This window comes from Rhincodon typus, chromosome 22 (assembly GCF_021869965.1).
Source record: "Rhincodon typus isolate 14 chromosome 22, sRhiTyp1.1, whole genome shotgun sequence".
Taxonomy (NCBI): domain Eukaryota; kingdom Metazoa; phylum Chordata; class Chondrichthyes; order Orectolobiformes; family Rhincodontidae; genus Rhincodon; species Rhincodon typus.
This window is the reverse complement of record NC_063353.1, coordinates 45,875,167-45,898,511: the sequence shown is the minus strand read 5'-3', so window position 1 is coordinate 45,898,511 and position 23,345 is coordinate 45,875,167. Positions and strand designations below refer to the sequence as shown.

Sequence of the window (23,345 nt, the reverse complement as noted above, 5' to 3'; positions counted from 1 at the left end):
TATTCCGAATGCAACGTGGAAAACAGTGTTTCTAAATAATATGCTATTAAATTTAATTGTCTCACATGTCACTAATCTTATTTATTTGATTGGGTACTCAGGCTGATCATTGAAATGTACCAGCGATGAAGCTCCACTCTATGAGAAGTCATCATTAAGTTGCCTAACCACCCTGGCCTGGGGTTCAGCAGTAGGAGGGATGATGCTGGTAACTCTGTGGTTTACAGCACTGTGTGTGGGTGGGGGGTGGAAGTGAATCCTGATGCAGTTCTTTCATTTTTTCTGCTGTTGACCTCTTGCTTGTCACCCCTACAAAACCACAGCCATTTGTTTCAGAAAGAGATCACACACTAACAGATCATTAAAGGCAAGAGTGAATTTTGGGAGAAAAGTTCTGTTAATTGAGGCAGCAATTATAAGGAGATTTCATGTGTCTACCATAAATGATCGACTCTGTGTGGAGAATAGTGGGGAATCCACTTAGACTGCCTGCCTGTAGGGGAACACATTTGTAAGGGAACATACCTGATCTTCTCACCATTCAAACTTATGGAAGTAAAATCGGGAACTGCTGATTCCCAAGTACTCAGTCTGACCCACCTGATACTCCATAAAGTGTTTATGAAGCAAAAAGGAATATAGTTGGTACAGGAGACACTGTAGACAGTGCTCTCTACAGCTCAAAACCTGAATCAAAAAGAGTGCAGCCTGCCTAAGGGCCAAAGTCATCCCCTCAGGGCTGCAGAGTGAACTTGGCAGGCACGAACAATCTAGGTAGGACTAGGAAAGAGGTTCTGATAAGGGAGCACAAGCTGTCAGAACTAAATTACAAGGCAAAACCACAAGGGTAACAGTCTCTGCATTACAAAATGAGTAAAGTGGCATACAGTAAAATAAAATCAGAAAGTTGAATACGTGGCTCAGGGATTGGCAGCAGAGATTGGGGCGGCATGGTGGCTCAGTGGTTAGCACTGCTGCCTCACAGCGCCAGGGTCCCGGGTTTGATTCCACCCTCGGGCGACTGTCTGTGTGAAGTTTGTGCATTCTCCCTGTGTCTGTGTGGGTTTCCTCCGGGTGCTCCGGTTTCCTCCCACAGTCCAAAGATGTGCAGGGTAGGTGGATTGGCTATACTAAATTGCCCATAGTACCCAGGGATGTATAGGTTAGGTGGGTTAGACATGGGAAATACAGGGGTAGGGGAATGGGTCTAGTGGGCTGCTCTTCGGAGGGGCGGTGTGGGCTTGTTGGGCCGAATGGCCTGTTTCCACACTGTAGGGATTCTATAATTGGCCTGGGTTTTCAAATCAAGGGGCAAAGACTCCTGTTCTGGGAAAAGTTGAAGCTGCACCACTGGGATGGTGTTCACCTGAATCACACTGGAATGATTGCCCTGGCCCATAGTATAATTCAGACTTTAAGGATAGCAATGCTTATAATGAGGGCTGTAGAGACGCCTGGGTTCATGAGAAGGGAGACTTATAAAATTAAAGAGAAAGAGGAAAGCAATGGTGCAGGATAGCGATGGCAGAAATGATAGCCAGAGTGTGGTATTTATAGAAATAAATATATGATCGTTATGAGAGGCATGGTTATGAAATGACCAAGATAAGAAACTGTAAAGAAAAGAAGTCACTTGCGGCATTGGTTTCTTGGTCTCCTAAAAGTAACTACAGGTACGACATAGTATGAATTAAGAAATAATGGAGTCTAATCAGAAGTGTACTGCAACAGTTGTGGGAAGGTTTAATGTTCACATTGGTTGGTTAAGTCTATTTGGCACAAGAAGTCAGGAGATCTTTATTGAGGACAGCTTTGTAGTGAGACGGGATTAAAAAAGCATCCTCAAAGGAAGGGTGATTAAACCATAACAGAATCCCACATTCCGTTTGAGAGTGAGAAATTTGGGTCTAAGACTCGTGTCTTAAACTTAAATAAAGGCAATTCAAGGGAAATTAAGACAGAGTTGGCTAAAATAGACTGCAAAAATAGGATAAAAGGCAACAGGTAAGATGGCATAGAAGCCGTGCAGGCAACAAAAGTTATATTTCATAACTCTCAACAAAAATATATTCCATTGAGAAAGAACAACTTTAAGAAGAACGCACTAGCTGAGGCTAACTAACTCAGTATCAGATTGAAAGTACAAGGCTCCAAGGAGTAGTGATAGGATAGAAATCAGCAAAGGACGACTAAAAAAAAATGAAGTGTGAGAAAAAAACTAGCATGAAATATAAAAATAGACCATAAGAGCTTCTACAAGTATACAAAAAAGAGAACAAAAGCAATATCCACTTGTGGGATATGGCATTGTTGACTGGCCAGCATTTATTGCCTATCCCTTGTTGCTCTTCAGAAGGTGGTGGTGAGCTGTGTGAGAAGAATTTATCTTCAATAAGCCGGTCTGTTTAAACAATTTGACTTTAATTAAATCATTGCTATATTTATGTTCATAAAAGGGACTAATATAAGGAGGCAGCAAATGGCTCAGTGGTTAGCACTGCTGCCTCACAGTGCCAGGAACCCGAGTTTGATTCCAGTCTTGGGCGACTGTCTGTGTGGAGTTTGCACATTCTCCCCGTATCTGCGTGGGTTTCCTCCGGGTGCTCTGGTTCCCTCCCACAGTCCAAAGATGTGCAGGTTAGATGGATTGGCCCATGCTAAATTGCCCATTGTGTCCAGGGATGTGCACGGGCCGAATGGCCTGATTGCAAACTGTAGAGATTCTATGATTCTACAACAAGGAAAACTAATGGGATTAAAGGCTGTTAAGTCACCTATAACTGATCAACTGCATCCTAGAATCTTAAAAGAAGTGGCTGCAGAGATAATGGATGCATTGGTTGTAACCTTCCAAAATTCCCTGATGCTGCAATTATTCCAGTGGGTTTGAAAATCACAAAAGTATCAGCGTTATTCCAGAAAGGAGGAGGAGGGAGAAAGAAAACAAGAAACTATAGCCCAGTTAGTCAAACATTTGTTATTGGGAAAATGCTAGAATACATTACTAAGGAGGTAATAGCAGGACGCTTTGAAAATCATAGCACAGTTGTCAGAGTCAATATGGTTTCCTGAAAGATGGTCACATTTAATGATTTTATTAGAGTTCTTTGCAGATGTAGATAAAGGGAAGCAATAGATTTAGTGTGAGAGAGATAGTAGGAACTGCCGATGCTGGAGAATCTGAGATAACAAGGTGTAGAGCTGGATGAACACAGCAGGCCAAGCAGCATCAGAGGAGCAGGAAAGCTGATGTTTCGGGTTGAGACCCTTCTTCAGAAATGGGGGAGGGGAAGGGGATTCTGAAATAAATAGGGAGAGAGGGGGAGGTGGATAGAAGATGGATAAAGGAGAAGATAGGTGGAGAGGAGACAGACAGGTCAAAGAAGTGGGGATCGAGCCAGTAAAGGTGAATGTAGGTGGGGAGTTAGGGAGGGGATAGTTCGGTCCAGAGAGGACAGACAGGTGGAGGAGGTGGGATGAGGTTAGTGGGTAGGAGATGGGGTGTGGCTTGAGGTGGGAGGAATGGTTAGGGAGACAGGGACAAGCTGGGCTGGTTTTGAGATGCGGTAGGGGGAGGGGAGATTTTGAAGCTTGTGAAGTCCACATTGATACCCTTGGGCTGCAGGCTTCCCAAGAGAAATATGAGATGCTGTTCCTGCAGCTTTCAGGTGGCCTCATTGTGGCAATGCAGGAGGCCCAGGATGTGGCCGTTGTGGCCCCCTCTACATCGGGGAAACCAAGCGGAGGCTTGGGGACTGCTTTGTGGAACACCTACGCTCGGTTCGCACTAAACAACTGCACCTCCCAGTCGCGAACCATTTCAACTACCCCTCCCACTCCTTGGACGACATGTCCATCCTGGGCCTCCTGCAGTGCCACAATGATGCCACCCGAAAGCTGCAGGAACAACATCTCATATTTTGCTTGGGAAGCCTGCAGCCCAATGGTATCAATGTGGATTTCACAAGCTTCAAAATCTCCCCTCCCCCGACCGCATCTCAAAACCAGCCCAGCTCGTCCCCGCCTCCCTAACTTGTCCTTCCTCCCACCTATCCCCTCCTCCCACCTCAAGCCCCACCCTCATCTCCTACCTACTAACCTCATCCCGCCCCCTTGACCTGTCCGTCCTCCCTGGACCGACCTATCTCCTCCCTAACTCCCCACCTACACTCACCTTTACTGGCTCCATCCCCGTCTCTGTGACCTGTCTGTCTCCTCTCCACCTATCTTCTCCTCTATCCATCTTCTATCCGCCTCCCCCTCTCTCCCTATTTATTTCAGAATCCCCTTCCCCTCCCCCATTTCTGATGAAGGGTCTAGGCCCGAAACGTCAGCCTTCCTGCTCCTCTGATGCTGCTTGGCCTGCTGTGTTCATCCAGCTCTACACCTTGTTATCTCAATAGATTTAGTGTGTTTGGATTTCCAAAAGGCATACAATAATTTGTCACAGAAAGGTTACTGCAGAAGTTAAGGGCTCATGGTGCTGGAGGAAATCAATGAGCCTGGCTAAAGGATTAGCCAATAGGAAATTGCAAGTCAGGATAAATGAGTCATTTTAAGGTTGGCACAATGGTAGGGCCCTGGGGAGAGTTGCTAGACAAAGAGACCTAGCGGCACAGGTATATAGTTCCTTGAAAGTGGAGACACAGGTATATGGTGAAGAAGGCATTTGGCATGTTGCCTTCATTGGTCAGTGTGTTGAGTATAGGTGTCGGGGTGTCATATTGCAGCTGTACCGAACATTGGTTAGGCCACTTTTGGAATACTGCATACAACTCTGGCTATCATTCTAAAGGACAGATGGTGTTAAACTTGAGAGGGTGCAGTAAAGATTTACAAGGATGTTGCCAGAGTTGGAGGGTTTGAGCTATTGGGAAAGGCTGAATAGGCTGGGGCTTTTATTTCCCTGGAGTGTCGGAGGTTCATAAACTCATGGGGGCAGGGAAAGGGTGAATAGCCAAGGTCTTTTTCCTAGTGTAGAAGAGTCCAAAGCTGGGTGGGGGGTGGGGCGGAGTAGGTTTAAGGTGAGAGGAGAAAGATTTAAAAAGGACCTGAGGGGTAACATTTTCACGTAGAGGGTGGTGCAGGTATGGAATGAGCTGCCAGAGGAACCGGTGGAGCTTGGTACAATTACAACATTTAAAAGGCATCTGCAGGGTACATGAATGGGAAGGGTTTAGAGAGATTTGGGCCAAATGCTGGTAAATGGGACTAAGTCAGATTGGGATATGTTGTCAGTGTGGACAGTTTGGACTGAAGGGTCTGTTTCTGTGCTGTATAACTCTTCCACTCTACCACATGGATCTTGGCCTCAACGTTTTTCATATAAATTCACTTGTGGGAATGCGGGCAATGCTAGTGGGCCAGGATTTATTGCCGATCCCTAGTTGCCCCCTTGAGGAAGTGGTGATGACCTGCCTTCTTGAATATCACAGTCCATGTGCTGTAGGTTAATCCACAATGTCCTTAGGGAGGGAATTCCAGGATTGTGACTCAGCGACACTGAAGAAACGGTGACATATTTCAAAGCCAGGATGGTGGGTGGCTTGGAGGGGAACTTGCAGGGGGTGGTGTTCCTGTATGTCCTATTTGGCGAGTCAGGAGGTGAGTTACTCGCCACAGTATTCCTAGCTTCTGACCTGCTCTTGTAGCCATCATGTTTATGTGGCAAGTCCAGGTGATTTCTGGTCAGTGGAAACCCAGGATGTTGATAGTGAGGGATTCAGCAATACAAGCACCATTGAATGTCAATGGTGGTGGTTAGATTGTCTCTTATCGGAGATGGTCAGTGCGGCACAAATATTACTTGGCACTTGTCAGCCCAGGCCTCGATATTGTCCAGATCTTGTTTCATTTAAACATGGACCCCTTCAGTATCTGAGGAGGTGCGAATGGTGCTGAACATTGTGCAATCATCGGCAAACATCCCCGCTTCTGACTTCAAGATGGAGTCATTGATGATGCAGCTGAAGATGGTTGGGCCTAGGACACTACCCTGAGGAACTCCACCAGAGATTCCTGGAGCTGGGATGATTGACCCCCAATAACCACAACCATCTTCCTATGTGTCAGATATGACTCTAATCACCGGAGAGTTTGCTCCCTGATAGCCATTGGTTCCAGTTTTGAAAGGGCTACTCAATTGAATGTGGCCTTGATGTCAAGGGCCGTCACCCTCACCTCACCTCTGGAATTCAGCTCTTTTGTCCATGTTTGAACCCCAGGCTGTAATGAGGTCAGGAGCTGAGTGGCCCTGGCGGAACCCAAACTGGGCGTCACTGAGCAGGTTATTGCTGAGCAGGTGCTGCTTGATAGCACTGTTAGCGACACCTTCCATCACTTTACTGATGATCGAGAGGAGACTGTTGGGTCAGTAAATGGCAATTTGGATGTGTCCTACTTTTTGAGTACAGGACATACCTGGGCAATTTTCCAGATTGTCAGGCAGATGCCGGTGTTGTAACTATACTGGAACAGCTTGGCTAGGGGAGCGGCAAGTTCTGGAGCACAAGTCTTCTCTGCTATTAATGGAATGCTGCCAGGGGCCATAACTTTTGCAGTATCCAGGTTTTCCAACCGTTTCTTGATATCACGTGGAATGAAATGAATTGGCTGAAGACTGGTATTTGTGATGCTGGGGACCACTGGAGGAGGCTAACATATATCAGTTTCACAATGAAAGGATTGACTATATTGTAATCAAATTTGATGGCAGTGTACATTTGAAGGGCTAATTGCCTTACACCTTATCTTATGGTTTCACAGATCTCCTGATATGAGCAATATATTGCAGCCTTTGTTGTAATTATAAAATAGTAAAATGCAACTTAAATGCTGCTGTTTCATAAATATGATGAAATGCCTTCTTGATTGATTAATTTGAGAAGTTCGAGGCAGGGGTGCAACTGAACAACTCGTATACTTTATTAAGGGCAGTGTCAAACAGTGAAAATAGCCACATGTCTTGTGAGCTTGAAAGGAATATTAGTGAACTCCAGAATCAATTCAGCCAGGAGCACTTCATTTTGCAGAAATGAGGAATTAGATTTTTTAAAGCAATCTATTTGGAAATAGCTGACATTCTCACAATGCAAACAGCAGCCAAAGTGTAGAACTGATAACTTTGTCTCTGGGGTGTTGTGTTGTGTTCACATGCAGTTTCACATCTAAGCCTGTGGTCAATATCATGCCTGAAGCTTTAAAAGGTCCATTATTATTTCCTACTTTTACGATTGGGCTGGTTCAGCAGGTTGCTAACACTGCTTTAGGAAATTCAGAAAAAATTATTTGGGCAATATTTACAAGCCACTCCTACACCAATTAATTCCATTTCTTTGCACTGCTTACCATCAATGTACACATCACAACTAGAAACATCCTCCGTCCACTCAAACTGACCCACTTGGATATGAGCTTCTCTAGGAGTCAGAGCCATCAAGAAGATATAAAAACTTCCATTCATTTCATTTTCCTTCTTTCATGAGACGTGGGTGTCAATGACAAGGCAACATTTGTTGACCATTCCTCACTGACTTGAGCAGAGTGCCTTGCTCAGCCATTTCAGAGCCAACAACATGGTTGTGGGTCTGGAGTCACATATAGGCCAGATTGGGTAAGGATGGTAGATTTCCTTCCATAAAGGACATTGGTGAACCAGATGGGTCTTCACAAGAATCAATGATATTTTCACAGTCTTCATCACTGCTTTAAAGATTTATTATTTGAATTCAAATTTCACCAGCTACTGTGATGGGATTCAAAATCATTTCCCTAGATCCTTAGTCTGGGTCTCTGGATTCTCATTCAGTGCTATTACCATTAGGCACCACTGTCCCCAAATTCATCTAGTTGAAATACTGCAGCTGAAACATCTAGAAAAGCTTACTAATGTGTCAGGACGGAGTTGTAGCAGATTAGGAGTATTCCTTGTGTTGACCCAGGCACTGAAAGGATTCATGTTAGGTTAAGTGAGTATCATTCACTTTAATTATTTCAATGTCACTGTTAATCTTCGATAATATTTTCTCACTGCATTTCACTTGATAACTTCAATTGGCTGTGAAAATCTCCAAGCGGTATTTGCATTTAGGAAAATCCGTGGGAATACTACACATGGAGAGACAGAATCTGAAGCAGCGTACTCTTAAAGGGAAGTAGTGCTCATGATCTGCTGAGGGGCAGGTCCTTTGCCCAATTCTGCATGCCATATGGTGGTGTAATTGTACAGTGACGTATATAATAAAGAAACTGGGAAAGGAGGGTTTAAGTGATTGTTTCATACTTAACATGTGATCTCAGTTTTAAATGAGTAGCCGCTGATTTTTAAACAGTAACCCCTGGCTCTGTATCCTTCCAATAGAGCAAACATCCTCTCTGCACCCAGCCTGTCAAGGCCTCTCAAGATCTTATATGTTTCAACAAGTCACTTCTTACCCTTCTAAACTTCAATGGATACAGCTCTATCCTGTCCAACCTTTCCTCATAAGAAGACCCTCTTATTCCTGACATTAGTAACCTTCTCTGAACTCCCTCCAATGCTTTCACATCCTTCCTTGAATAAGGTGAACAAATGAACAAATTAGGAGCTGCAACAGGCCATTCAGCCAATTGAACCCACTCTGCTATCATAATACCAGCTAATAATAGGAAAATATAACAGTCTAGAGATTGGCAACTTGTAAAGCAAACTGTTTCATAGTGTTCTTAAACAATGAATACTGGTGAAACTTCTAAATCATTGATCAGCCATGTTTCAATGCTACTTGCACAATAATATCCAACAGTATATTTTTCTCTCACATTTTATACCTCGACTAAGGCAAAACTATTTGTAATGTGCACTGTGGGAAGGATTTCTCACTCCAGCCAACTGTGTTTTATGGGAAAATGAGGCCATTCAGTCCCTTGAGTCTGCTTCACTATTTCATAAGGTCGTGGTCGATCTCATTATAACTCCATATTCCTGCCTACCCCTGGATAACCTCTGACTTCAACTTGCTCACCAAGAATCTACCCATCTTAGCCTTAAATATATTCAAGGACTCTGCTTCTATCACCTTTTGAGGAAGTGAGTTCCAAAGGCTCACAACACTCTCTGGGAAAACGTTTTACTCGATCTCTGTTTTAAATGGGCAGCCCCTGATTTTTAAACAGTGACCCATAATTCTATATCCTTCCGTAAGAGTAAACATCCTCTCCACATCCAGCCTGTCAAGGCCCTTCAAGATCGTATAAGTTTCAATCAAATCACCTCTTACCCTTCTAAACTTCAGTGGATACAGCCCACCCTGTCCAACCTTTCCTCATAAGAAGTCTCTCTTATTCCTGACATCAGTAACCTGGTAAACCTTCTCAGAACTGCCTCCAATGCATTCACGTTCTTCTTTAAATAAGGTGACCAATACTGTGTACCATACTCTAGATGGGGTCTCACCAGTGCCCTGTACTACCTCCCAACTTCTATATGCAGTTCCCTTCACAAAGAGTGATAACATTCTATTAGCTTTCTAATTACTTGCTGTCCTTATATTTTGTGATTCATGCACTAGGACCCCTCTGCATCTCAGAGCTCCGCAACCTCGCACTGTTTAAATAATGCGGTTATTTTTTATTCTTCCTGCCGAGAAGGACAATTTCACATTTTCTCACATTATATTCAACTTGCCAAGTCTCTGCCCACTCGGTCAATCTTTCTGTGTCTTTTTTAGCCTCCTTATGATGTCTTCACAATGTACTTTCCTACCTATCTTTGTATCAAGTACAAATATGCTTCATCAAACTCATTCATATAAATTGTAAACCGTACCAATTGTCATGGTACACTACTTGTTACATCTTGCCAATCAGAAAAAAGACACATTCATGTCTACTGTCTGCTTCCTGTTGTCCAGCCAATCTTCTTTCCATGCCAATGTGCTACCCACTACACCCTGAGCTTTTACTTTCTGCTGTAACGTTTGAAGTGACCCCTTGTGAAACATCTTTTGGAGAAGTAAGAACAGTACATCCACCGGTTCCCCTTTATCCACAGTAGATTTTACGTCCTCAAAGAACTTCAATAGATTGGTTAAACAAGATTTCCCTTTCACTAAACTATGCTAAATCTGCCTGATTACCTTGAACTTATCCAACTGCCCTGTTATAACTTTTTAAATAATAGTTTCCCCATGACAGATGTTAAGTGAACTGGCCTGGATTTTCCTGCTTTGTATCTCACCCCCACACCTCTTTTTAAATAAAGGATTAGATTTTCTTTTTTTCCCCTAATCTAATGGAAACATCCCCGAACCAAGAGAGTTTTGGAAAATTGAAACCACTGTATCAACTATCTTATTAGCCCCATCAAAACTCGCCACATCTCTAGCAATTTATTCAGTACCACTTCTCCAGTGATTGTGATTTTCCCCAGTTCCTCCCTCCCTCTATTTCCAGATTCGTTGCTTCTTTGGGATGTTACTGTATTCTCTACAAGGAAGACCGATGCAAAATAATGATTCACTAATACCATAATTAACTACCAGAGCCACTCCCCATCTTTTCCTTGTTTCTTGTCATTCCTAAATGCCCTGAATCCTTCAAGATTCATCTCCCAATCTATGTATAATGCCTCTATGTTAAAAAAATTAGAAAAATGGATCTAAAATGACACTTGGCATCTTCCCACACCTACTGAGGGTACAGCCTGAGGCCTACATTGTGACCCAAACCATCAAGGATGTCAACTCCTTCCGCATTCTATGTCATTGCATCATACGACCTCCCACCACCAATGATTCAATATTATGGTCTGTCTCCTCTAACAGCAAAAGTTTCATAAACAAAAAAATGTTCAAGGAAAATGAAAAGAAACCTAAATTTTTCTATAATAGTGGGAACTGCTGATGCTGGAGAATCTGAGATAACAAGGTGTAGAGCTGGATGAACACGGCAGGCCAACCAGCATCAGAAGAACAGGAAAGCTGACATTTCGGGTCTGGACCCTTTTTCTAACATCACTGCATTTTTCCACCTGGTTCCTCACAACAACGTCCATTGCATTGCAGGACAATTCTGGATAGCGCTGTTTGCAATAGAGGCATGTTTCTTCCTCTTCCAGTGCAAAGAAATGTTAAAATGAGTTGATTGTTTGACATTTGTTCAATTCAGGATATAAGGGGCAGTGTTCCCAGCAGGTCTGTAGTATCACACACTATGTACTGAAAGGTAATGGGCATAGTATGAGGGTCTGTAGGCATTTTTCTATCAAAAAATATAGAAACATAGGAGCAGGGTAAGGAGATTCAGTCCCTGGAGTTTGTTCCATCATTCAATGAGACCTGTGGCATAACTCTAGTTATTTGACTTTAGCCCATTTCCCTTCATACTTTTGCTTAACAAAAATGTATCCATCTCAGTTTTAAAATTAACTACTGATCCAGCATCCCCTACGTTTGTGGAAGAGAGTTCCAAACCTCTCCCACCCTTTGTGTGTAGAAATCGTTCCTAACATCTCTCCTGAACGGTCTGGCCCAAATTCTCAGAGTATGCCCCCTCTAGTTCTAGATTCCCCAACCAGTGAGAATAGTTTATCTTTATCTACCCAGTCTTTTCCTGTTAACATCTTGAAGGCAAAATCTAGGCAGAGAGAGAGAGAGAGAGTTGACAATGTAGTTTTGAGGGGTGTCACTCCATATTAAACATGCGACAAGGCCAAAATAGGAATTGAACCTGAGCTGTTGGTGCTACACTGAACCAAGTATTAGCTATAGAAGCCAACCAGCTTATTAACCCAGGTTGTACTGCTGCTCAAAAGATAACATCACCATTTCCTGCCTCAGTGGGCACTTTCACTGTGATCTCCTTTTCCCGAGAGAGTGATCTATGGGGAGTAGCTAGTGACACTTTGGAACATTCATTTCAATGAGAGTTTCAGCTTCATACCAGCTTGGAAACTGTTTCTGGAAAACCAGAGGTTGTAAATAAAAAGGATAAAGGGGATTTACAGGAAAACAACAGACATTTTTACATTGATATCGCAGTGCAGTTATGTATCATCCTTACAATAAACATAGCTGAAATATGTAGAAACAGTGACACGAGGGAACCACTCACTCCAAAAGGCACTCATGTACGTTACAGTAACCATTGTTCCAGCCAAAGATAAATTTGCTATTCCTCTGGCATCATCACAGAGTTTCCAGCAATTAATTCCCAGCGCATAAGTAACCCAGGAGAGGCATGGCAGAGACATTATAAAATTAATCACAATTTTTGTCATTGATTAGTTGTAATATATTGGAAATGGGACAAATTGGCTGTTTGATTGATGCTTATTCATCATCCAATCATAAATAAGTCACTGGACTCGACACATTAATTCTGCTTTCTCTCTCTACAGATGCTGCCAAACCTGCTCAGTTTCTCCAGCAACTTCTGTTTATGTTTCGGATCGCCTGCATCCGCAGTTCTTAGTCTTTATTATTAATAAGGTTCCGGAGACTGTAAGGACTGCAGATGCTGGAAGCTAGAGTCAATAAATGTGGAACTGCAAAAGCGCAGCAGGTCAGACAGCATCTGAGGAGCTGGGAAGTTAGTCCCACTCAGCTAGTCCCACTCCTCTGCCCTTTCCCTGAAGACCTGCATATTTTTCTCCTTTGTACACTTCTCCGATTCCTTTTGGAATGTATTGGTTGAATCAGTCCCTCGGCACACCCTCAGGCAGAACCTCTCGCTGCAGCAGGTGGGATTTCCGTCCCGTTGCCTTTGTTCTTTGGCCCATCACCTTGAATCTGTGTCCTCTGGTTTTTTATCCTTCTGCCAATAGGGACAGTTTGTCCCCATTTACTATGACTAGAGCCCTTGTGATTTTGAACCCTCGATCAAATCTTGTCCCAACTTTTCCGACTGTAAGAAAGGAATGACACTGGTTTCTCTGACAATTCCACATGATTGAAGACCCTTGGAGAACCGAGGGCAGGACAGGGACAGGTAATGTAGCCGCAAGAATGTCATCCAACTAAAGTTGGCAATGACACCGAACGGTTTCTGGGAATTTCTGAAGCATCCGATTGGTTTAGTCATCTGTATTCAACTCTGAAACTTTACTGTAAACAAAATCAATAGATCTGTCAGCCTTTGCCCATTTCTACCTACAAATTTGCTACTGCATTAATTAGAGTCATTGTTTACTTTATTGTGGGATCTAAAATTGTGGTAACCAAGGCAATTATTGCATGTATTAGCTCGTCAAAAGAGATTTCATAGTTGCAAACTGTGTAATGTTCCAAACACCGGAAAATATTACATTGACACAGTCTCATACTCACAGCTGCATCACAAGGTATAAATGGTTTGGGCTCTCGTAAATGTCCTCCAGGGCCACAATGTTTTCATGCTTTATTCTGGAAGCAAGAAGATAGCAGCGTAAATGCTCGCTCTCATTACAAGAACAAACAGTTCAATTTGAGACATGGGCCAGCTTCTGATCTACCCAGCCTTGGTATCTTTAATCCAGTTACACGCTCCGGAAAAGATGTAAAAGGTTTATCTTTAAAAGCTCTCGCAAGTCCTTTTCAAGCAAAAAGATCACACTTGCCAATCATTATGTGCTTCAGTGGAACATCATAGTTCCTACGGGCCAAATGCTGGCAAACGGGACTAGTTTACTTTCGGATATCTGGTTGGCATGGAGGAGTTGGACCTAAGGGTCTGGTTCTGTACTGTACAACTCTATAACGCTATCAGCAGATTGGGAGTGTCTGCTCTCTGTGAAGGTCACAAATATCATCTCCCTAAAATAAACCTGAGAATACATCTGCTCTAACTTGCCGAGAGCCCCTGGCTTGTCTAAAGCATCAGGAAAAGGCCATCTGCTGGAAAATGGGATTGGAATGGTCAGGTGGTTGCTTTTGACTAGCACAGACTTGATGGGCTGAAGGGTCTTTTTCCTGCTTTGTTGACCTCAATGATTTGATAACTCTAAGGAGAGCCAGATCACTAGGTCAATTCCAGAATTGAGAAGATTGGCTTATACGGAAGGTTTGAGTAGACTGGAACTACACTCATTAGAATTTAGAAGAATGACAGGAGGATCTTATAGAAACATATAAAATTACAAAGGGAATAGATAAAATAGAAGCAGGGAGGTTGTTTCCTCTGGCGGGTGAAACTAGAACAGGGGGCATAACCTCAGAATAAGGGGGAGCAGATTTGGGGCTGAGTTGAGGAGGAACTTCTCCCAAAGTGTTGTGAATCTGTGGAATTCCCTGCCCAGTGACGCAGTTGAGGATGTCTCGTTGAATGTTTTTAAGGCGAAGATAGATAAATTTTTGAACAGTAAAGGAATTAAGGGTAATGGTGAGTCGGTGGGTAAGTGGAGCTGAGTCCATGAAAAGATCAGCCATGATCTTATTGAATGGCGGAGAAGGGTCAGGTGGACTCCTCCTGCTCCTATTTCTTATGTTCTTAGGAGAGTTTGTTGGAAGGGCAAAGCTGTAAGTATTTGAGGAAGGGACTGGGGCAAGGAGTGAAGTCTATGGTCAACTTTCAATGGCGCAGGAAGAGAAGCTGGGAGTCGTGAACTTACGTATGGATGGGGAAGATGGGCTGGGACAGTCGGTTAGTTAGAAAGGGGGAAGTTAGAAGGTGGATTTTCCTTTCTGGGTGATCGTCCTGGCAACTCGAGGTACTTTGTTGATAAAAATGCTTTGAATTATCCAATAACTTGAATCAAAGAATTGAATAAAACAACTCTGTGGGAGGTTTGCTGCACAAACAACAATAACTTGAATTAGAGATAGTAACAACTGCCGATGCTGGAGTCAGAGATATCACAGTGTGGAGCTGGATGAACACAGCAGGCCAGGCTGCATCAGAGGAGCAGGAAAGTTGACGTTTCGGGTTAGAGGTTTCTGAAGAAGGGTCCCGACCCAAAACGTCAGCTTTCCTGCTCCTCTGATGCTGCCTGGCCTGCTGTGTTCCTCCAGCTCCACACTGTGTTAAAATAACTTGAATTAACAAACCTCGATAATCTGCAGTTCCACTCTGTTTCACACAGACTTTTGTCAATGACTCACCATCATCACAAGATGCAGCAATAAACATCTGGGTGGTGGGGGCTGGAGTAGAGATATAGCACCACCACCCCACTTCCTCACCCCAACAACGCCACTCAGAAAATATATCTCGTACATTCCAGACTTTTACAGTTCATCATTTTTCAGGCTTTAGAGTCAATTTTTCCCCCAAAGAAATAAAGGAATGTTGGTCATAGCTGCATCGTGTGTTAACGGCCTGTGTATGTTGCAATTTCAGTGGTATTACTTATTGTTACATTTCATTGCACATCCATTTATGAATTGCCAGCCGTTTGGAAGGTTTGTCAATCTTTTTGAAATTGCTGTTTAGTTTTTCTCTGGCTGGTTTCTCAGGATGGCATGTACGAAAGGAAAAACATTTTCAGCACATTCAATGCTGGGTTTCAGATGCCAATGATATGAACATCACGTTTGTTTGTACATTTCACAATGTTTAATCGTTGATCAAGTGACACACTACAGGCCAGTTTTAACACACAAAGCAGATTCAGAAGATATAAGATTGCAATCTTTTCCACAAAGACCTTAGAAATTGAGAGAATCCATCTCGGAGCACGGTGGCTCAGTGGTTAGCACTGCTGCCTCACAGCACCAGGGGCCTATGGTTCAATTCTATCCTTGGGTAACTGTCTGTGTGGAGTTTCCACATTCTCCTTGGATTTGTTCCAGTTTACTCCCACAGTCCAAAGATGTGCAGGCTAGGTGGATTGGCCATGCTGAATTAACCATGGTGTTCAGGATGTGTAGACTAGGTGGGTTATAGGGGGATGGGGTCTGGGTGGGATGCTCTGAGAGTTGGTGTGGGCTTGTTGAGCCGAAGGGCCTGTTTCCACACTGTAGGGATTCTAACTCTAAGAATGAAGAAGTATATCTAATGTTTGGCACTTGAGGTGAAGAAAGGTTGATGATGATAAGTATCAATCAAGAAAGGCCTAACGACCATGTGTTTTTGTCAACAGAATTATCAATGCTAGTATACTTCAAGAAAACCTTCACATGTGCTCCTACAAAGCCTATGAGGAATCATTAATTAATCTCCCTCTGCAGCTCATTGAGTACAAGTTCCCCAGTATAAGGCAATGGCATGCCAAACTGTGCCCTTTATAAAGGAGACCGACTGTGCAGTTCTATTCATGCCCAGCTGTCCTTGGAGAGGACCAAACCTTGTGGTGTTTACCAAAGCCCTCGATGCCTTTAGAGAGAGGTGGGCACCAAGTGGGGTACAGTGCTTTATTTCCACCCCAACTCCATTTTGATTTAGCCCCTTCCCTTTCTCCCTACGTCCCCCTCACTTTTTGATGGCTTGCATTGCCCATAATGGACTTTGCTCGTAAATATCCGAATTGGCTACACAGGTGATTACTGGTGATAGTCAGCAGTTTAAAGAAAACAAAAAAAAATGTCACAATAAAAACCGAAAGAACTGCGGATGCTGTAAATCAGGAACAAAAACAGAAGTTGCTGGAAAAGCTCAGCAGGTCTGGCAGCATCTGTGAAGAGAAAAATCAGAGTTAACGTTTCGGGTCCAACGACCCTCCCTCAGAACTGATGGTTGCTGGGAAAACGTCGAGTTATATGCAGAAAACAGGGAGGAGGATGAGGTAGGGAGTAAACGATAGGATAGAGCCCAAAGAGTGAGAAGAGCAGTTGGATAGATAAAGGAGTTGATAATGATCAGACTAGGAGGGTGAATAGTTGTTACTAGGGACTGTTAGTGACTAAAACAAAATCACGGTGATTTGGTTGTGAGAAAGCTGTTCCGTTGTCTGTAAGAGCATTTCTGGATATTAAAAAAAGTAAAAACAACAAAATAAAGTGGACCAAGGGATGGATCTGCAGAACTGTCTGTCCCAGGCTGGGACTAACCCATGTATACCTTTCTTTATTCGTTCGTGGAATGAGGGCATCGCTGGCTAGGCCAGCATTTATTGTCCATCCTTAATTGTCAAGAGCCAACCACATCGCTGTGGGTCTGGAGTCATATGTAGGCCAGAACAGGGTAAGGATGGCTCAGAGATAGTAGGAACTGCAGATGCTGGAGAATCCGAGACAACAAGGTGCAGAGCTGGATGAACACAGCAGGCCAAGGAGCATCATAGGAGCAGAATGCTTGCTTCCCTAAAAGACATCAGTGAACCAGATGGGTTTTTCCAACAATTAACAACAGATTCATGGTTATCATTAGACTCTTAATTCCAGACTCTTTTTATAAATTCAAATTCCACCATCTGCCACGGCAGGATTCAAACCCGGGTCCCTGGAATTTCCATTGTCCCTGGGACTGATCTGGATGATCAGTTCAGTGATTAGACTACTAAGCCATTGCCTCCCCTAACCACGAGGAATGGCTGTAGTTAGGTGTTCAACAGTAAACAATGCTCCCTTCCAGTTGGATTTCCCGAATTATTACACATGTCAAAAGAAGAAACATAATCAGCTGTAAATTATGTCCACATGTACAGCTCAAACAATTCCAACAGGATCAGTATTCAAATTTCAGTCTGGTGATGGAACCTGCACAGGGTTATCATTAGCTGTGGCGACAAGGGGAGGCGATGGTTTAATGGTATAATCACGGGATTTATTAATTTCAAGATCCAGGCAATGTTCTGGGGACCTGAGTTGAAATCACACTATGGTAGATGGTGGAATTTGACACTTAAATCAAAAGATACAGAATTAAGAGTCTAATGCTGGTTGTTGATTGTTGGGGGAAAAACTCATCTGCTTCACTGATGTTCTTTTAGGGAAGGAAATCTGCTATTCTTACCTGGTCTCAGATATATGTGACTCTAGTAGCATTATGGAGAACTATTAACTGTTCTCTGGGCAATGAGGGATGGACCATTAATACTGGCCTAGCCAGTGAATGAATAATACAAAAACTAAAGCATCTCCTCAGTCTCATTAGCCAGACTTTCATCCCAAGAGAATGATGTAGTAAAGAGTCATTTGCAGCATTGCATTGGCTACTGAATTACAAAGTAAATAGATAATGTCAGAATGCAACTGCCATGACACCAATACAGCTTGTAACATTCTCTGCTCCCAGGTCCTTGTCTCCACCTGTCTCTGACTTAGAGAATACAGGTCAATCCTTCGACAGCTGTGGCTAATGTGTTTCTTCCTGTATTGCAGTGTAAGGGGAATCTTCACACATTCTCAACACTTTGAAGTTGCGATTTCCAGCCATGCTTCCATTTAATCCCTATTATTAAAAAGGGAATTGCAATCGGAACAACTGAAGTAGGCTGTGTGCTGCGAAATCTTTCGACAGGATCCCGATTTCCAGCTACCACAGGCAGGAATTTACTTGCCCTCTATACGTTCCTTAGAGTGGGGGCAAAGATACGTATATGAATGTTCTCTGGTAGTCTACCACACACTACATGTGCTTACCAAGTTAATTATGAGGCTGTAGGGAAAGCATTACACTGAGGTATCACACACTCTGAGTCCATTACTTTGCATGCCAAAGCTTTTGGGACTTTGCAGTGTTCTAACAGAAAAAAACCAGCAATGTAACTTATTCTTTATTCCTCCAAAAACACTTCTCAGCAGCTTCCGACGCAGGAAGTCTGGGATAGAACAAGTACACTATATTAGCATAGAGTGGAATGGAATTCATAGAATCTACATCTGAGCCAGAACTCCGCTCATGTCTCACCCGCGCCAGAGGTGTGTAAGAAAAGGTTGATTAGAAAATATCTGGAATTCATGGAAAATAAGAGCAGGAGTAGGCCCTTCAGGCCTTCGAGCCTGCTCCACCATTCAATATGATCATGGCCATTCATCAAACTCAGTCCCCTGTTCCTGCTTCCTCCCCCATACCCTTTGATCTCTTTAGCCCTAACACTAAGAACTGTATCTAACTCATTCCATGTTTTAATTGTGTAGGAGGAAGGGCATAATGGTTCCTGAGTTTCACACTGTGCATTGCAATCACTCACTGTGGCATCACATGTGCTCAAGAAATCAAACGCAATTTATAAAATGGAAAGGAAAGGGGAGAGAGATGGCGCGTGCCAAACAGGAAACAGCAAAGAAAGACTGTGCAACCCCCCATGTCCTGACAACCTATGTTATTAAGTAACATATTATTCACAGTCTCTATGTACCACAGCTTCAAATAAAAATCTCTTGAATGAAAGAGCCTCATAAAAGGAGTGCCTGCCTTTCAATGTAATAAATAGGCAGGATTACTCTTACATTGTCCAAAATGATGAGTTGGTTTTAGTCTGGTCATTTCACACTTTAGAAACATAATATGTGGCACAAAGGAAAATGTAACAAAAACAGCGTAAAATACAGACAGTGATATACTGAGATCTGGAAATAAATCTTCAGGTACAAATGGAAGTTTATTTGAAAAATGTCGTAGTTTTCCAGACAAGTTGAGGTTATACCTATCAGGGATGATTGAATACAGTTTCTCACGCTGAGGCGTGACATGATGGAATTCTTTCTAAATGTAGGGAAGGTTTATTTGGGTAGACATAGAGAAGACCTTCTCATTTGTTGGGGATGCCAGAGAGCTTGGCATCAAATATACATAAGAGCCACTGTTGTAGGGTCATGCCAGTTCATTGGGCAGTGTCAACTGCTGTTCATGGTGAAGGTTCCTGTTACCATTGTGGGAAATTACAGGGGCTGCTTGGTCTACTGTGGGAGAGGAACGTCATTGCCTGGTCTAACTACAATCCTCAATTATTGCAAACCAAAAACATGTTAATACCTTTCAATGTGTATTCCCTGTTGTAAACCCCACAGTCTAAACGACACTCCGTTCACACTGCAGGTTGTTTCCAGTCACTGGCTCTCTGACACATACTGGATTCAGTAACTCTTACAGAAAGGACTCTTTGACCTTGATTCACACTGGATGGTAAAAAGAAATTGAAATATTTCTTGAAGCTGTCCAAGAGGTGGGTAGGAAAAAAGGAGGCGAATCTCCCTCCTCACCTGGTCAAGACAGCACTACTCTACAATGAAGAGAGAACTAGACAACCTGTCAACCTTCACTGTCTCTGATGTCTCTGAGTTGGCAAACCATGTTGCAGCCATATATAACCCTTGTTAGACTGCCCATGTTGCAGCGATATGAAACCCTTGTTAGACTGCCCAAGTTGCAGCGATATAAAACCCTTGTTAGACTGCCCATGTTGCAGCTATATAAAACCCTTGTTAGACTGCTCATGTTGCAGCGATATAAAGCCCCTGTTGGACCGCATTTGGAGTATTGTGTGTAGCTTTGGTCACCACACTACCAGAAGGATGTGGAAGCTTTGGAGAGAGTACAGATAAGGCTCACTAGGATGTTGCTAAGTCTTGAGGGCATTGGCCACGAGGAAAGGTTAAAAAGACTAGGATTGTTTTCACTGGAAAGACAGCGGCTGAGAGGAGACCTGATAGAGGTCTACAAAATTATGAGAGGCATAGATAGGATGGATAGTCAGAGGCTTTTTCCCAGGGTTGAAGTTTCAACTACACGGGGGCACAGGGTCAAGGTGAGAGGGGGAAAGTTTAAGGGTGATGTGCAAGGAAAGTTTTTCACACAGAGAGTGGTAGGAGCCTGGAATGCACTGCCAGAGGAGGTGGTGGAAGCAGGAAGAGGCTTCAGGATGGTTACACGAATAGGAAGGGAAAAGAGGGATACAGACTGAATAAGGGCAGAAGGTTAGTTTTTTAGATTAGTTAGGGTATGATGATCGGCACAGGCTTGGAGGGCCTTTTCCTGTGCTGTACTTCTCTTTGTTCTTTTGTATCCTCAGCATCTCTGTAGGCCAATGTCACCAACGGAGAGGTTCTGGAGGGTGTTAATTCTATCCGCACACCCTACGCTGGCTCAGCCACATCGACAATGGCTGTATATTCACACAAGGTCACAACGTCCAGTCTGCCCAGAGCTCGCTACAAGGATATCAATATGAAGCTGGTGCACACTGACTCTGACAACTGGTAGCCAGTCCTGAGAGTTGTGGGGCTGACTGCTCCGAAGGGCATTGGAGGTGGTGGAGCAGTCAGGAGAAGAAACGAGAAGTGAAGAGGACCTGGAGAAAGAAATAGAGGCCAGAAAGCTGTGCATCTTTCAGCCCAGTGTGATCCTCAACGGCAAATGAGGCAGAGAGCGCTGTGCCTGAGTGAGGACTCTGAGTCACAACAGGCAATGCTTAACACAGAATTGATTATGACGCACACATTCATCTTATGAGACAGAAGGTTTCCAACATTCAGGGTTCACACATCACAGTATTACACTTGCAAATTGGCTAATGAAATGTACAATAGATTCACCAAATGTGTAAGTGTGAATTTAAGGGAAGATGGTTAAAAATCCAATTTGAATGAAAGACTATATGCGCATACAGGCATGGAGTCCTCATGAAGATAATTGTTTGAGACATGGCTATGTTCTAAATATACAAAGAGCAACGGAATAATCACACAAATTGAATCTTAAACATCTGAACATTAAACACGGTGAGGAAGTCTGCAACAAGCAAACACTGAGCAGAGTTTTATGTGGCAACAGCTTGCAGGCTGCTCTGCATTAAAAACACAATGATTTCTTGCGCTACGTTTTCAAACAAAAGTCTTGTCAGAGCACACTCTAAAAGCCCTAAAAAAATGCACAATCAGCACAGCTAGAGTTTAATATCTGTTTACAGGAAATTGCATGAATTCATTAACTTTTATCCAGCTGCCAATAAGGCACTCTATTCAGTAGAATGGTCAATGATTTACATAATATTTGAATGAAAGCCAGAAAGGCTTTCTATTTCCTTTTAAAATAAATATCTCTGCCCATCTTCAGGAAGCTTTAATCATGTAAAATCTGAACAGTCTGAAGAAAAGTCATCTTTATGTAAGTTGCTAAAATCTTCAGTAGTGCAAAATATCACAGTCTTCTACTGACAAGCATTCTCCAGGGACTTTTACAGGGAAAGTGAATTAAGAAAATCATCCAAGATTGTTTCATTTAAAAAAAACAGATTTGTATATGATTATAATCGAGAAGAGAGAAATAATATTTAATGTTGCTGCATTATCTGAGCCTGTTGCAATAGTTCATCAACAATTTCTATCAGTAGTTTAGAATACCAATATTAATGCCAAGTCTTCTGCCCTCAGCTTGTCTTACTCTTTATGTTCCGATGCGTATGTCTTTGCTCAATTGGTCACACTCTTGCTGTTCAAGTCCCACTCGAGGACCCGAATACAAAGATCGAGCTTAATGCTCCAGTCGTTTTTGGAGGAATGCTGCTCTGTGGGAGGTGCTATTCTTTGGATGATTCTTCTTAAACTGAAGCTCTGTCTTTTTTTTTGGGGTAAATATAAATGGTCCCATGGCATGATTCATAAGAGGAGCCAGGGAAATATCCCTGGTGTCCTCATCATTATCTATCCCTCAATCAATATCAATGAAACACAGGTGACTATCATATTGCTCATTTGCTGGAACTTGCTGTGTGCAAATTGGCTGCTGAATTTCCCATATTAGAACAGTGGCACCACTTCCTAAGTATTGAAAACTGAAAGAACTGTGGATGCTGGAAATCAGAAATAAAAACAAAAACTGTTAGAAAAGCTCAGCAGGTCTGGCAGCTTCTGTGGAGAGAGATCAGTGTTAACATTTTGGGTCTAGTGGAAGATCACTGGACCTCAAACGCTAACTCTGATTTCTCTCCACAGATGCTGCCAGACCTCATAAGCTTTCCAGCAATTTCTGTTTTTATTTCGAAAGTAATGCTCTGGCTATAAAGCACAAAGATGACCTTCGACCCAAAAACAGGGCAGTGAAAAATAGTTGCAATTTCTTTTAAAATGTTTGGGTAATTGGTAATTGTTTTTAAGTGGATTTGAAAGGGACTTTTAAGAATATTTACCAAGTGTAAAGGGAGCAATTATAATTTTTTTGGCTAATATTTGTACTGGTCCATGAGACATGGTGACCCTTGAACCAGGAAGCAGTGCAAACAACTACTGAGTTAAGACAAATGCCATTTGACTTGACACAAAAGAGAGCTGCATGCAGGCAAACTGAAGGATGATGGTGATCAGTATACAGAGCCAACATAGGGTGGAGCTGGAGGAAGATCACAGGCCAGGCAGCATCAGAGGAGCAGGAAAGTTGATGTTTTGGATTGGGACCCTTCTTCAGAAATTTCTGAAGAAAGGGTCCCGACCTGAAACGTCAGCTTTCCTGCTCCTCTGATGCTGCCTGGCCTGCTATGTTCCTCCAGCTCCACACTATGTTGTCTCTGACCCTGT

The 23,345-nt window shown here is 43.0% G+C and overlaps 1 protein-coding gene across 1 annotated transcript in view; it reads right to left on the bottom strand.

Annotated features, from left to right (window-relative positions):
* camk1da (calcium/calmodulin-dependent protein kinase 1Da) overlaps positions 1 to 23,345 on the bottom strand; it is a 395,944-nt gene that overhangs the window by 199,167 nt on the left and 173,432 nt on the right. The window contains exon 3 of the mRNA XM_048610011.1: positions 13,305 to 13,379. Within this exon, the coding sequence (XP_048465968.1) occupies positions 13,305 to 13,379 (75 nt within the window). The remainder of the gene's footprint in view (positions 1 to 13,304; positions 13,380 to 23,345) is intronic.